The sequence below is a fragment of the Aulonocara stuartgranti genome (assembly GCF_965226115.1).
Source record: "Aulonocara stuartgranti genome assembly, chromosome: 3".
NCBI classification, from domain to species: domain Eukaryota; kingdom Metazoa; phylum Chordata; class Actinopteri; order Cichliformes; family Cichlidae; genus Aulonocara; species Aulonocara stuartgranti.
In genome coordinates this window covers 9,578,594-9,595,458 of record NC_138941.1, presented here as the reverse complement: position 1 = coordinate 9,595,458, position 16,865 = coordinate 9,578,594, and the positions used below count along the sequence as shown (strand labels likewise).

General features: G+C 41.1%; 2 protein-coding genes across 2 annotated transcripts in view; one reads left to right on the top strand and one right to left on the bottom strand.

The window, feature by feature from the left end:
- Positions 1–11,102, top strand: part of LOC309702247 (uncharacterized protein) — an 81,291-nt gene extending 70,189 nt beyond the window's left edge. The window contains exon 3 of the mRNA XM_082526802.1: positions 10,878–11,102. Coding sequence (XP_082382928.1) covers positions 10,878–10,892 — 15 coding nt within the window. The 3' untranslated portion in view covers positions 10,893–11,102. The remainder of the gene's footprint in view (positions 1–10,877) is intronic.
- LOC309702166 (protein NLRC3-like) overlaps positions 1–16,865 on the bottom strand; it is a 197,945-nt gene that overhangs the window by 51,644 nt on the left and 129,436 nt on the right. The gene's annotated exons all lie outside the window — the stretch shown is intronic.

The window sequence follows — 16,865 nt, the reverse complement described above, 5'->3', positions numbered from 1 at the left end:
AAATGCACTAAAATTAGATGATGGAATAAGTTAATGTTGATCTTAAAGGTCATGAATCTACTTTATTTTGTTACATTTGATGCTCGAGCGGCACTGGATAGATGTCCGTGTGTATTCTTACTGTGCTGATACGTTACCACATACTGTAAAACTACAGCCTGTGGGTTTTTGTATATTCTTTTGGTAATTTTATTCTGTACATTGAGTGTAAATAATATATTGCTTCATTGCTATGCAGTGTAAAGCAATGCTCCTGTAATTCAGTTAAAGGGCAATACTGTAAAAAAATAATCTACCATAGTTTATGGTTTATTTCTGATTTCTGATAGAAATGTGCACCTTGACGATAGAATAAGCTGATTGTGATTTAAAGATTGCATTCATGATTAAGATGCACTGTATAGACTATAGTTAGAAATTAGAATTAATGTTTTGTGCTTGTTTTGTTATAGCACTTACATTATTTACATATGGCCATGTATATCATTAGAGTGTGAACTGAATTAGTAATAGTCCTGTTGTTTACAGGCTAGGTTTTTTTTATGGGATCGTGAGACCTGGATCTCTTCCTGACGAGGAAGATGGCGAGCCTTTCCCTTTGAACCGAACCGAACCACAGCCATTCTGAGTTGGCCCAGAAGGGCAGGTTGCTCTTCTCTCACGAACAATTGCAACAGTGCGGTAGGACGAAATCGCACCAATCACAAACTTTTGACCTGTTGGATTTGACTTGACTGAACACTGACTATTAAGCCGGCAAGACTGACATATCTGAGCTCAGATAGGATTCTGACTGTTATTATTATTGCTGTCACTGTATTTTATTTTATGTTTTCATTCCTGTTCATAAAATGCTGTTAAATTGTTGCTAAATAGTTTAATACAATTCATAGCAACTTTACCTGTGGCTCCAGTCATTCTTCTCCACGCAACTCCCTTTATCCCTCCTGCGAATCTAGCTATTGGCCCATTCTCTCCATCTTACTTTAATTTCCCCTACCCTATCCTGTACTTGGCTACAGAAAGTGGCGAGCCAGCCAGGAGGGTTTGCAGAGTTGTTAGTCCACCCAAAATTTAATAAAACGATTAAGAGTGCCTGGAGCTTCACAGTGACTTGTATTTTTTTCTACTGGTACTTTTACGTGTCCTAACCATGGAAGTTGTGAAAACAGAGAATGTTAAAGTTCAAAATGCTGTCTTGGTCAGTGGTTTAACTAACACAGACATTGATAAAGAAATAATTGAGTTCTTAGAAGCTTTCGGTCCTGTCAGTAGGCAGATTAAGCTACCAACTGGTGGTCAGATTATTGTGGAATTTCAACATGAGGCTACTGCTAAAGAACTAGAGAAAAGATATTTGCCTTATGACAGACCTTGCACTGTGAAACCTGAAGTTGTCTATCACGTTCGAGACCTAGCCAGTGCGTATAGCATTGAAACCAGCGCATCAGCTACTGTAACTTACCTGTCACAGCTTAAAGATGTGGCAGCACGAAGCAACCGATCGTTTAAAGACCTTTTGATGGATGAACTAGCTAAAATTGGGGAGTCATTGGGAGGGGATGTCCACACAGTTGAGCCTTCCACTGAACAAGAGCCAGTGCCCCACAGTGATGAGGCCCTACCTTCTTCTCCTTTAACACCCAATAGCAACCATGTAAGTGCCTTGAATACTCACCCACCGGCAGAGGCTGAGAAACAAACCCCTCAGATTCCCACCAACCTTTTAAGCACACCTGAAGTGCAGCGGGTTATTGTAGAGCACATTGTTAAAAGCAGTGAAGTCATTCCCCCACCAAACTCGCAATACAGACTGAAACCTTTTTCAGGGAGAGTTCCACATCCTCCTTTCGAAACTGACTATGACACTTGGCGCAGCAGCGTAGAGTTTTGCTTGACTGATCCCTCGCTCACCGAAACTCAAGTTGTGCGAAAGATTGTTGAAAGTCTTTCATCCCCTGCAGCGGACCTGGTGAAAGCTCTTGGTCCAAAAGCAAACCCCAAAACTTACCTTGAACATCTTGATTCTGCCTATGCAACTGTAGAGGACGGTGACGAACTCTTTGCTCGCTTCTTAAACACCAATCAGAATGGAGGTGAAAAACCCTCACATTACCTGCAAAGATTGCACACAGTGCTAAACCTAGTCATAAAAAGAGACGGAATTGCTTCTAGTGACATCAATAAACAGCTCCTGAGACAGTTTTGTAGAGGGTGTTGGGACAGCTCATTGATTGCAAACCTTCAACTTGAACAAAAGAAAGACGACCCACCTCATTTTGCAGAGCTACTCCTCCACCTACGCACCGAGGAGGACAAACAGGCAAGTAAAGCAACCCGCATGAAACAACATTTGGGGATCCAAAAGACTCGTGTTTATTCTAACGTGCAAACCACACGCTCTCAAGGTAGGAACGATTATGAGCATGAAATGGACAGCAATTCGTCTGACCTCCAGAAGCAAATTGCTGACCTCAGGTCTCAAATCGCACAGCTCAGAGCTGATAAAACAGAGAAAAGATCGCAGAAACTTCAAAAGGAAGCAAAAAGGAACCCAAGTACCAAAACTCAGAACAAGCCGGGACAGATACCACAAATTGCTGCAGTGTCAGCCAAACCCAAACCTGGATACTGTTTCAAGTGTGGAGAAGATGGTCATATCGCTTCCAGCTGTAGTAATGGTCCCAACCCAGCATTAGTAGCAGCTAAAAGGAATGCCCTCAGACAGAAGCAGCGAGAATGGGAAATATCCAGACCAGTTGATGAGTCATTTAATTTAAACTAGAAGGAGCCCCTGTCGCGGGACAGATGGGTGCTAAATCTGAACCAAGTCCCACTGAGAAAAAGACAACAAAAGCCCAATGTGAAACAGCTAATGTTCACTCAGTGCCTAAACTTCCCAAAAGACTTGTGGGTAGAAAATGCACAGCCAGAGTTGTTATCAATGGCGTTGAATGTAGTTGCTTGCTCGACTCAGGCTCTCAAGTAACCACTATTGCCAAATCCTTCTATCAAGAACACTTACCTGATCATCCTATAAAACCCATCAGTGATCTCCTAGAGGTCGAAGGTGCGAATGGTCAGACAGTCCCTTACTTGGGATACATTGAGACGAGTATCATGTTCCCCAAAGATCTCGATCAGTCAGAGCTTGAACTATCTACTCTTGCCTTAGTTGTCCCTGACATTCGCTCAAACTCAGACACACCTCTACTAATTGGCACAAATACACTTGACCCCTTATATGAGCATCTTTGTGAGAACACCTTACCTGACTTTAAGGTACTCCCTTATGGATACCAACAAGTGCTAAAGACATTAGCATCCAGAAAAAGACAAAGTGACAGTGGCAAGATCGGCTTGGTAAAACTTCAAAGTAGAACCCAAGAAGTCCTTCCTGCAAATCAAAAGCTACTAGTGGAAGGTTTTATGCATGCTAGCCACGCTAAGCCTGAACAGTGTGCACTTATTGAACAGCCCACTACCGGCTCCCTACCTGGTGGTGTGTTTGTAGATTGTTGCCTTATATCTCTGCCAAAGCACGGACCTTATAAAGTTCCTGTGTTGCTGAGAAACGAGACTAACCATGACATTACATTGCCCACTAACTGTGTAATTGCTGAGCTAGTTGCCCCTGACTGTGTCATGCCATGTCCTGAGCCTGAGAAAGGCGACCAAAAGGTGTCTGCAACGTGTAACTCTCAGCAGCAGACTTCAACCTCAAGACCCCCTCTCAGTTTCGACTTTGGTGAATCACCACTATCTGAAGAGTGGAAAGAGAAGATAGCTGAAAAGCTAAACACCTTCTCTGATGTTTTCTCACACAATGATCTTGATTTTGGGCATGCCACACATGTAAAACATCACATCAACTTAAAAGATGAAACCCCCTTCAAACAGAGATCTCGCCCGATTCATCCCCATGATTACGAGGCAGTTAAAAAGCACTTACAAGCCCTCTTAGATGCAGGCATAATCAGAGAATCTGAATCTCCATTCTCATCACCGATAGTGGTGGTCCGCAAAAAGAATGGTGATGTGCGGTTATGCATTGATTTTAGGAAGCTTAACTTGCAGACCATCCGCGATGCCTATGCCTTGCCAAACTTAGAGGAGTCATTTTCTGCTCTTGCAGGATCTCAGTGGTTCTCTGTGATGGACCTTAAGTCAGGGTACTATCAAATCGAGATGTGTGAAGAAGATAAGCCAAAGACAGCCTTCGTGTGCCCCTTCGGCTTCTACGAATTTAATCGTATGCCCCAGGGAATAACAAATGCCCCAAGCACTTTCCAAAGGCTTATGGAAAAGTGTATGAAAGACATCAATCTGAGAGAAGTGTTAGTCTTTTTGGATGATTTGATAGTCTTTTCCAGTTCCCTTGAAGATCATGAGACCCGACTCATTCATGTTCTTGAGCGACTCAGAGAGTACGGGCTGAAACTCTCGCCCGACAAATGTCGTTTCTTCCAAACATCAGTCCGTTATCTAGGCCACATTGTATCTAGAGACGGCGTAAAGACTGATCCCGAAAAAACTGAAGCACTCAAGACTTGGCCGAGACCCCAAACCTTAAAAGAACTCCAATCGTTTCTTGGTTTTACCGGTTATTACCGGAGATTTGTCAAAGATTACTCAAAAATTGTCAAGCCCCTCACCTCCCTCACAGCTGGCTATCCTCCGAGACGAAAGCATAGTAAAAACCCACCCAGTGATCCAAAGTATCTGAACCCCAAAGAGCCCTTTGGTGATCGTTGGGGACCAGAGTGCCAGAAATCGTTTCAAACTATTATTGAAAAACTCACCACCTCACCAGTCCTTGGGTATGCTGATGCAAAGCTACCTTACCTGGTACACACAGATGCCAGTACAACCGGACTTGGGGCAGCTCTTTATCAAGTGCAGAATGGAACCACACAGGTTATAGCCTATGCAAGTCGTGGTCTATCCCGTAGTGAAGCTAGATACCCCGCCCACAAGTTAGAATTTCTAGCTTTAAAGTGGGCCATAACTGACAAGTTTCATGACTATTTATATGGAAACACATTCACAGTCATCACCGACAACAACCCATTGACTTACCTTCTGACCACAGCAAAGCTTGATGCCACGAGTTATCGTTGGTTGGCTGCATTGTCCACCTATAACTTTGACATTAAGTACAGAGCTGGGAGACAAAATCTTGATGCAGATGGACTATCTAGGAAACCACATGACAAACCTGAAGACGATCCAGTTTTTACCCAGGAATGTCAGCGCATTGATAAGTTCAGATCCCATCTCTTGTCCTCAGTCAAAGATGTCGAGCTCCAACTTCAATCCGATACCGTGATGGCAGCCTGTCAAAGATATATGGCTATGGATCAGACTGAACCCTCTTGTGCTCTAGTCCAGTCACTTGCCATGTCTGCAGGTGCCATTCCAGACATGTTTCAAGAAGAAGGCAATGATAACAATCTCCTAGCCTTACCCAGATACACCCATACTGATCTTGTCAACCTGCAGAGAAAAGATCCAGCCATTAGTAAAGTCATCAAGCTGCTGGCAGCTGACTCACGTCCACCAGCCGATACTAAGTCTGAGTCTCACGATGTTCTCTTATTTTTAAGGGAGTGGAAACGTCTTGACCTCCAAAATGACTTACTGTACCGGAAACGCCAGTTGGGGCCAGAGACCTTGTTGCAGTTAGTCCTTCCTGATTCCTTACGCCCTACAGTTATGCTTAATCTTCATGACAACATGGGGCATTTAGGGGTCGAACGCACACTGGAACTCATTCGGTCACGTTTCTACTGGCCAAAAATGGCAGTTGATGTCGAAAAGAAAGTGAAAGCTTGCGAGAGATGTGTCCGTAGAAAAGCCCTGCCAGACAAGGCTGCTCCTCTGGTAAATATTAAAACTTCCAGGCCCATGGAGCTAGTCTGCATGGACTTCCTCTCAATAGAACCAGACAGTAAAAACACTAAAGATGTCCTAGTGATCACGGATCATTTTACAAAGTATGCTGTGTCCATTCCAACCAAAGACCAGAAAGCCACCACCGTTGCAAAGAACTTATGGGAGAACTTCTTAGTTCATTATGGCTTTCCAGAGCGACTTCATAGCGACCAAGGGAGAGACTTTGAATCGCGTACAATCAAAGAACTGTGCTCTCTGCTCGGTATCCGCAAAGTCCGAACAAGTCCTTATCATCCTCGTGGCAACCCTGTTGAGCGATACAATCGCACATTACTCAGTATGCTTGGTACCTTGAAAGACACCGAGAAACATCACTGGCGTGACTTCGTAAAACCACTTACTCACGCTTATAACTGTACAAAAAATGATGTAACAGGCTATTCTCCTTATGAGTTAATGTTTGGTAGACAGCCTCGCTTGCCCATTGATATTGCCTTTGGCCTGCCACAGCCAAACAAGCCACAGTTGACTCACTCTCAATACGTCAAGCAGTTGAAAAGCTACCTCGAACAGAGCTACGAAATAGCCATCAAAAACTCCCAGAAAGTAGCAGACAAAAACAAGAAACGGTTTGACAAAATCATCCGTGAATCCACACTACATGTGGGAGACAGAGTCTTGGTTCGAAATCTCCGCCTGAGAGAGAAGCACAAATTAGCGGACAAATGGGAGCAAACAGTGTATATTGTTACCAAACAAATGGAAAACTTACCAGTATACACTGTAAAACCAGAAAACGGAGATGGACCCAACAGAACGCTCCACAGAGATCTGTTACTTCCCTGTGGATTTCTCTCACCAACAGAGCATGAACCCGAGCGAGTCACAAAAACTAACAGACCACGCACAAGACAAAGTTCAGCTTTGGAAGTTGACTCCGACCAAACACTTGAGGAAGAGGAAGATGAGTTTTCTTACCCTGAACCTCCACAAGTGAAAAACAGACATTTTTACCAAGTATGCGCCATACCGCCAACACAAGGATTCAAACAAAACAAATATCCTGTAAATGATGACGAACAACCTAACACATTACCGGACATGACAGACTTACCTGAAAAGGAAACTGAGAACGAAACTGAAACATACTTACCTGAAGGCGAAATTGGAAGTTCAACTGACACCAACTTACCTCAAATGGACCGTGAAACAGACCTACCTCAGACAGAACGTGAAAGTGAAGCAAACGTATCACCAAGTGAAAGTGACACAAGCCTACAAAATAACACACCAAGTGAGTCTGAAACAGACACTCGAAAAGACAAAAATGTTTTGTCGACCAGTTTGTCAGATTCACCGTTGTCAGAGAACTCAACTCATCAACTTTCACCTGAAAGACAAGTTGAAAACGATGATGAACCTGAAACCTTGCAAACAGAAACACAGATCAGAAGATCTGAAAGAATTCGCCAACCATCCCAAAGACTCACTTATCCTCAGCTAGGTAACCCACTAGTAACAGTGGTTAAATCACTCTTTCAAGGATTGAACAAAGCTTTCATCGACTCCCTTGCTCATGATGTTACCTATTCCACCAGAGCCATGCACGGGGACGTGCATGAGATTTAAGAGGGGAGGATGTAACCCAGTGAGTTTACACGACTCAGTAATGCACTACAACATGTTATTGTTAATTGGGATTTATCATTACTCTGTTAATCACTGAGTTGATCAAAAATAAATCAATAATAAAAGATAAATACTATAAATATAAGAATAAAACCCAAAGAGTATATTTAACACCCCTACTGGTTAGGAAGGAACAAGCCCCGCCTTCCCCTGCTCTGTACCGTCACGTGCTCAGACACAGAGAGAGACGGAGGTGCACGAGACCATCACTGATTTTCACCGCCAAGCTTTTCGCTGGAAAATAACTATTAACTTGATAAATTGAGCAAATATCCATACCGGAGATCTGCATGGACCTTGGAGAAACGGACCTGATTTATTGTGAACATTTCGGACCTTGAAACCATCGCGGTGAGTCAGAAGCTGTTAAGCTAACCTTGAAGCTAAAAAGCTAACAAGAAGTTAACAGGGAATATAATGGCCCGATTTCAATGTTGTAGATCTGCGCGGGAGCGGATGAAGTGGACAAGATCCTCTCTGAGAGTTGAACAAGATCCTCTCTGAGAGTTGAACATTAGAAGTGTGCTGGTGAGTTAAACTGGGACTGGGCGAATCAGGCTAATTGAAAAGCTAACTAGCCTAATGCTCATAGCTGTAGCTGACCACGTTTTCACTGTGGGAGAACACACGGGGTTTCTCACTGAGTTCAGCCATTTTGAGCACTCAGCTTGTGTGCTGATGATGTTCTAGTATTACTTGTTGAATATTAAATGCACTAAAATTAGATGATGGAATAAGTTAATGTTGATCTTAAAGGTCATGAATCTACTTTATTTTGTTACATTTGATGCTCGAGCGGCACTGGATAGATGTCCGTGTGTATTCTTACTGTGCTGATACGTTACCACATACTGTAAAACTACAGCCTGTGGGTTTTTGTATATTCTTTTGGTAATTTTATTCTGTACATTGAGTGTAAATAATATATTGCTTCATTGCTATGCAGTGTAAAGCAATGCTCCTGTAATTCAGTTAAAGGGCAATACTGTAAAAAAATAATCTACCATAGTTTATGGTTTATTTCTGATTTCTGATAGAAATGTGCACCTTGACGATAGAATAAGCTGATTGTGATTTAAAGATTGCATTCATGATTAAGATGCACTGTATAGACTATAGTTAGAAATTAGAATTAATGTTTTGTGCTTGTTTTGTTATAGCACTTACATTATTTACATATGGCCATGTATATCATTAGAGTGTGAACTGAATTAGTAATAGTCCTGTTGTTTACAGGCTAGGTTTTTTTTATGGGATCGTGAGACCTGGATCTCTTCCTGACGAGGAAGATGGCGAGCCTTTCCCTTTGAACCGAACCGAACCACAGCCATTCTGAGTTGGCCCAGAAGGGCAGGTTGCTCTTCTCTCACGAACAATTGCAACAGTGCGGTAGGACGAAATCGCACCAATCACAAACTTTTGACCTGTTGGATTTGACTTGACTGAACACTGACTATTAAGCCGGCAAGACTGACATATCTGAGCTCAGATAGGATTCTGACTGTTATTATTATTGCTGTCACTGTATTTTATTTTATGTTTTCATTCCTGTTCATAAAATGCTGTTAAATTGTTGCTAAATAGTTTAATACAATTCATAGCAACTTTACCTGTGGCTCCAGTCATTCTTCTCCACGCAACTCCCTTTATCCCTCCTGCGAATCTAGCTATTGGCCCATTCTCTCCATCTTACTTTAATTTCCCCTACCCTATCCTGTACTTGGCTACACCTGGGTGGCAGCTCTACGCTTCCGTTCCAAATACACGAGAATAAAGTAATATTATATGGGAAAAGGCACCTGCTAGCTTGATGATGGAGGCTTCTTAGACTGGCCACCCGCCTTGGCTTCTTGTCGCCACTCCACGAAATAAAGGTCCGTTTCCTCCATGCCGGCTAATTATTCATCCTCATTAAAATCTCGTATATGTTCAGTTGGCAGAATTGAGAATTTTACATCTTCCAACCACTTAATTAACGCGAACATAATCGGCTTGTTTCTTCCCGTCTCCTGTATCCGGCCGTTCCTCTCGCTGTCAGATTTCGCGCCTCAGAGACGTCGTTATTTTTCAAAAAAAAAAAAAAGAAGAAAGAAAGAAAGAAAGAAAGAAAGAAACAGCAACAACTACTAAAGAGAGTTTTTGCACGTTCATTGCACATTTGTGGGAATGTTTAAATATTTTATTTTTATTAATTACTTTTCATTATATCTTTATTTTTTAAACCACCGTGGCAATGCGCATGCGCATACACTCCTGCACGCAAAGGGCTTTGGAGTTGACGTAATGTCGCAATGCATTGTGGGAGCGCAGCACCATCTTGGCAGGTCACGAATCAAAACAAGTTTGCTACGAACCATTCTGAAACGTAGCTCAAAAGAAAATGACGGTATAGAGACAGATTCTGTCCAGATGCAAAGAGACGGTACTTGATTGTTGAAATGTGGACCCGTATGAAATATAGCCGTGGAGTAGAAACCCTGAAGACCAAACCGCTATTGACTTAGCATGATCTACTCTCATACCTTGTCTGTGGAGTCAGAGCATACACGGCGCACCAATTTCGCAATTATAAATCTCTGGAGGCGCACATCCAATTCACCAAGGACTGGGTACAAGATTTGGTTATTTTTAAGCCTCCACGTTGTGAGTACGCCGTCATTCAAGCAAAGGTAAGTCAGCTTGAGTACTGCGAGTAAAATGCGTTTGATTCCCCCCAACATTCAAACTAGTGCTAGCAAAAATTCATTCGTGAGGGGGAAATTACAGTGAGAACATGTAGAGGCTCTGTTAGAGGGATAACATAGTGAGTTCAGTGCATTGATGTGACATTGTCCTGAAGGATTTAGTTATTCTTTATGGTTAAAGAAATTGCCCTAATTAATTCATATTTATTATAAATAATCCTAATTACACATCTTGCTTCCTTGTTTGTGTCCTGTGTCACTAAAAATACATTCTGTTTTAGTTTTATACATTGATTAATGACCTGCAGAATCTCCTTGTCATATTAGGTGTCCATAGTTGTCACTTAAAGTCGAACTTTATGTTTTCTTCCTCTTGAAAGTGATTACATCCTTGCATTACATACTTTAGGTTCATTTTTTGCTGATAGGTTTCTAAAAAGAAACATGCAGATTTAGAATATAACATGCAGCGTTCTATAGATGGATACATAAAAACACTTTATTTGTTACATTTATGATAAATGGATTTGAAAGTAAATAAAACACATTTGTGTCGGCCTTGGCTCATAGTTCTTGTCTTTAAATGAACTTTGTCTGTGTGTGTTTTAGGTCCTGCACTCTTAAAGACTGAATTGCAGCATTGCAGCCACAGGTCATTGTGAGCATCACAGGGAAGGTTGAAGCCGCCCACTGCAGCTGTATGACTAGAGTCGTGGAGACTTGCAGCCATGTCACTGCTCTTCTGTTTAATGTAGAAGCAACAGTGAGGATCTGTGGCACAAGGACTGTTACAGATGAACCTGCATACTGGGTTTTGCTGGGTAATATGACCAAGATACAGCCAGAGGTTGGCCATAAGATAGACTTCTCCTCTTCAGCTGCCCAAAAAAAAGGCTCTTGATCAAAACATAAACAGACCATTCGTTGTGACAGGTAAAAGAAGCCATCCTCAAAAAAGAAAAGTTCCACCTGCTACTGTGGAGGAGTTGGATCAACTGATGGGACAATATTTTTCCAAGCATAGTTCTGTTCTGAATAACCCATAATGTTTTAATTTAGGGGGCCATGTAAATACTTTGCATTTACTGAATATGTACTTACTAAATACCACTGTTCAAAAGTTGAATAAAGAAACAAAGAAATGTTTGCCTATTTTTAATTAAAAGCACTTTGTCGAACATCACATCAGTTACAATGTAGAAAAAATGTTATGTATAGTTTACAAATGACAAAATGTTCACATAAAATCATGACAGCATTTGTATAATATCACCCACTACTAGCATTCTGTAATTTACTGTCTCTTTTGAAAACTTATCACTTATCACATGGAGAAACCTTTGGAATGCAAGCATGCTGATCCACACAGGTATGCACACAGGTGTACACATGGGTATTCACAGACGCGGACTACAGCTTTCTTGGCTGCTGCCTCAAAGCACACTGTGCGCTGTCTATCCTGCGTGCTGCACAATATCGTTTATTATTTAGTAACTATTGATATCTATGGCTAGCTAGTTTATTGTGATGGTGCTTTTTTTTCTATTATTATGTTGCTCTTTGCTGTTTGCTGTCTCCTCTGTTTTTTTTTTTCTCCATACAGGTGACCCAGGAGTTTTTTTTATTTGTTTGTTTTTTTCTCTCTTCCCCCCTTCTCACCGTCTCTTCCCCCCTTTGGTTTTCTTTCTTTCTTTCTCTCCCTCTCTTTCTTTCATTCTTTCCCCCTGTCCTGTCCCACAGTTATGTCTGTCCCGTTTGCAACTGAAAATAAAATAAATTCATAATTATAATAAAGGTCAATCAAATGGACCAATATGGCAAGGCCATGATGATCCACTTGGTAAAATAAATCCGCTTGGCATCTTTCTTGGCCTCAAGACAACAATTCTGATGGCTATAGATCCAAACGGGACAAAAAAAAAATAAAAAAATAAAGTAGTCTCAGAATAGTGAATTAAACCAACATTTATTGTTGATTTTTTTTTTAACAAGAAAAACATTTTTCAACTGAATAAAAACAATGCCAATAACCAAAATAAATAGAAGCGTACATGAAAACTACACAGTCCTTCACCTTTCTGTCTGATTTTTTTAAGCAAAACAGTTTTTCATTCCACTAAAAACAGGACAAACCCACCAGCATGAACATTAAATAAACTATTACAATTGTAAAACAAAACTCATTTACAAAATGTAATAATTATCAGTGGGTCCCAGGAAATAGAATGTGACATGGGATTTAGATTTCCGTTACCAGGATGGTCGGGTTCAGCGTAGTCTTTATCACCACCTGTCAAAGACACATCATCAATATTCATGTTTGCTCAGGTTATTCACTTGTTCACATCTGTCTGAGATCATTCATACTGTTGTATGGATGTGTGTACAGTATGTATATAATTATCAGCTATGTAAAAGATATTATCATCTCTGTTCTTACCTAGTTGGAAGTCCTCCATTCAAACTCAGAGAGCCGCTGGAGGAAGGTGGTGATCCGAGGGCTGATTCTTGTAACCTTCCTCTTTACGACACGACCTGTCTTGCGGCTTGTACCAAGTTTTGCAGGGCATTTTGTTCCCATGTCTGGATTGATCCTCACAAAGAACCTTTTAACGGAAAAAAGGCTGCTTTAATTTCAAAATTAAAACATACGTTACAGCAATCACCTATATGTTTCTGCAACTGTAAAAAGAGAAGGAGAAAAAAAAAAGAAGAGAAAAAAGGAAAAAAAAGAAAAGAAAAAAAAGAAAACTTATCACTACATAAACAGCACAAGACTTAAGAGTATTTAACAAGAGCATTTTTCCCTGGTTTTACTACCACACTGGGGCACATGTTCACCAAAACGCAGCAAACCTTTGCCATCTTATCCAGGAAGGTCACCTTTTTACCCACACATGGAAGAAGTAATCTGATTGGCATGGTGGTATGTAGCATGTAGTTTGAAGCAGGGATTTCGTAGTGCCCCATGTGTAGTGTTGGAACCCAGTCAGGATTTGTTTCAGTCATTTCATAGGCTGGTTTGTTGCAATAATGCCAAATAATTATCAACTCTATAAATAGAAGGTAGTTCTGCATGTTTGTTCTAAGTTTGTGCTATTGAAAATAAAATTAACAGGCTATAAATAATAATATGAACTTATTTAGAACTTACCTGAATGAAAATACTGGAGCACACCAACAGATATCTGTGGCTGGTAGAGAACTGAATATCAGCTCGTCTCGCAGCTGCTATCCAGGCTAGACGCCTTCTTTTGGTAACATCCAACACATAAGCTCCCTCATGATGTTTCCAGGTGAGGAAACAATGAAAAGAGAGCCTGTTTTCAAGCTTATTCCTTTGTCGGTAGTGCAATCTAACATTACAACCGACCACACAGCAAGCATTTGTTTGGCCTGCTAATATGGCGCCTTGACCAAAAATCCTGGCTACGCCCCATCCCGTAAGATCACGCTCCAGAGCCCTATTAACGTACGGATCTAGAAAGAAGACGCTGCATTTTTAACTCTGAGGGAGATGGAGAATGAGCCTATTTCCAAAACAGTGGAGTGTGTTCCTTTAAGTACTAAATTGTATATATTGTCAAAAACTAAAGTGTACATAGCAGTTGTTGTATCTTGTTTACTGTATCACTGACAGATAATTTCAAAGTCAATGAACGCTACATTATAGTGAGATATTGTGTAATGTGAAATACTGTAAGCAAATGAATAAACAACCTAATTCGTGATAGACCTTTGACTCTGTTTTGTTTGAATCCAACTGTTTTTTGCAGATGTGCATAAAACATGTTACTTTTAGTATTGTTATCATTATCATCATTATTGCACTAAATATATTTTAAATAAAGGATACTTTGATATACATTCTACTGTAAGGTTGGAAATGTATTTTCTTCACCCTAAAATATGTTTTGAAATGTATTTTGGTTTGAAAGAAATATATTTTCAATTTCAAAAATATATTTTTTTGGAGCATCACAAATACAAAATATATTTACCATATATTTGAAATACATTTTGGCCAGGAAAAATGTATTTTTTTACCGTATGGGTTTGCTGCTGCTGACTTTGAAAATCACACCAAACATGGAATCAAATATATCGACTCAGCTTAGACTACAGAGAAGCTCGGCACTGCTCACAAAACTCAACACAAAAGGCTTTTTAAAGACAACAATCACTTTGACAGACACACAAACACGACTGAGTACAGAGGAGCTGCTGGTTTGAAGCCACAGAAATGTTCAAATGTTTAAACACACTGCAGCGTTGCAGCCGTGATGCATTTGTGCTGCTATGGCCACACACATCAGCTGCCTTACATTTTAGCACCAGTTCATCTCTGACCATGGCAGCACAGTCTCTCCAGTACAGTGATGTTGGTGGGGACAGTGGGGACTGATTGTTCATTGGCTGTAAGCCGGTCACATGGACGTTTAACTGGTGCTTTGATTGCTCTGTAGTCTGTTGTGCCTGTGAGCTGCTCCTAAAATGAGACAGATTATAATTGTCACCATTCTGTTAATGACTCTTATTATGTGCGCTCTCCTCCACTGTCACACTAAACACATTAAACCTTTATTTTGGTGTAAAGTCAGGATTTATTGGCTCTTCTTAAAAGCGTCATGAAGTGCAAAACTCAGCAAACATTATACAAAAGTAGATTTAGAAGCTGAACAGAACTGAAAACATTTAAAGTGACAGTCAGCACAAATCCAGCTGACATCTCCATCCAACCCAAGTCTTCATTTAAAGTCATTATAACTGTGACACACGTTTGTTACAGTATTAATCCTGCCTGATGCTGCAGGGCCAACATCATGAAACAGGCTCAGCATTTATTTCCATTATGAAACTTTATCATTAAAAACAAACCATTGTTCTGCAGTCGTCCCAGGACTGTCGGTCAAACGTTCTCTCCACATGTTTAAGGCTGAGCTCACTTTATCGTCTGCCTGAAGGAGGGAAGCAGATGTTACTAAACATCACAATAAAACATATGAAATGGGTGCACATGAGGAACGTCTGCACTGTTAAAGCCATGCAAACATCTTCACACATGAAGCAGCAACACCTCTCAGTTTAGCAGCAGCTGGTAAAAGCCACAGTGATCCTGGAGCCTCCCTGAAGGACTCGTTCATCAGTAACTGTCAGGAGGACGATTAAACCTGCTGCACACGTCCTGTAGTTACACACTCGGGAGGAAAGACGACGTCCTCGCTCTGCAACATGATCTGTGTTTCATCCAGGACGCTCAAACACAGACTGGTTTCCAAATATTAGACGCACTGGTTCTTCATGCGTTTCTACCTGAGCACTCAGAGTCATTTCTACAACAGGCCTCCTTCACCTGCTGGTGCCTCTGTTTCTGTGTTTGGCTGTTTCCATCAGTGCCTGATGTTTGTGATCTTTGATCTGTTCTGAAGTCTCTCTTTGTGACACAAATGTTGTTTGGCTTCTTTTGCAAACAAGGCAAAAGAACTTTAATGGATTCATTTGCTGATCTTACTTTTCTGATGCAAAGCCGTCCTTTCAACGCTTTAGAAAGAAAACCAAACAATGTTTTTAAAACTTTCCCAAAATGTAAAAGCTATTAAAACCATAAACTTCTGCTCCTTGATCATGTGATTCTTCTTCTAGACTGTCTGTAATTGTTATTGCTGATTGTCAATAAAGTTGTTTTTTATAAGTTATGTTGTAAAGGAAGCTTGTGGCGAGGGAGGAGGGGCGACTAAAAGCAGGTTCATATAGTGGGAAAGTCCTCAGGTCATGTGAGGATATTTACTGATGCGTCAACACTGTCAGATAAAAGAACGGCTGCTGCATTTGTTCTCCCACAAATAAGTTTGGTGATGAGTAAAAGAATTACAGATGATGTGGCAGTTTATACTGGGAGCTGGTAGTGATGTTACTGGCTTGAACTGGGTGGAGGACGCACTAATATGCAGGTATGTGGTTTGCTGGGACTCTAGCAGCGTGCTAGTGAGCACAGGTGATATGTCTTCAGACTCTAGGCAACATATTGTTTTTGATATACTTCATTTACTGTATAGAATCAAACACAGAGGGATAGAAGTGGATTTCTTATGGCTCCCTGTGAATATCGGTGTTGATGCAATGAACAGGACGATAAGTTTAAAAAGGTGCAGCAAGAAGAAGTCGTGCAGGTTTGACTATAAAATACAGTGAAAGTGAGGTGAAGAGTATAATGAAGGTAAAGATGAAGGACGAGTGGCAGGCACACTGGGACAGAGACGGGAAAGGCAGATATTATTATACAGAAAACAGTCGTGTAGAAGAAGCTGCAGCAGAGACCAGGATGGAATCTGGAGAGTCAGAGTTGGTCACACAGGCTTGAATAGCACACTTAAAAAGGTAAACATGACACAGGAAGTGTGACTTCTGTGGACCAGAGGAGACGTTTGACGGGTTGTTAGCGTAGTCAGGATGCTGGATGGAAACGCTGTGCCTGATAGGATGATTACAGGCTGGACTTTGTCTTCCTGTTACAGATGGATCCAGGCCCTGGATGACTGCTGGACACACATGACCCACACTAGGCTGCCTTCATCCATCCTTTCCTCCTTCACTGAG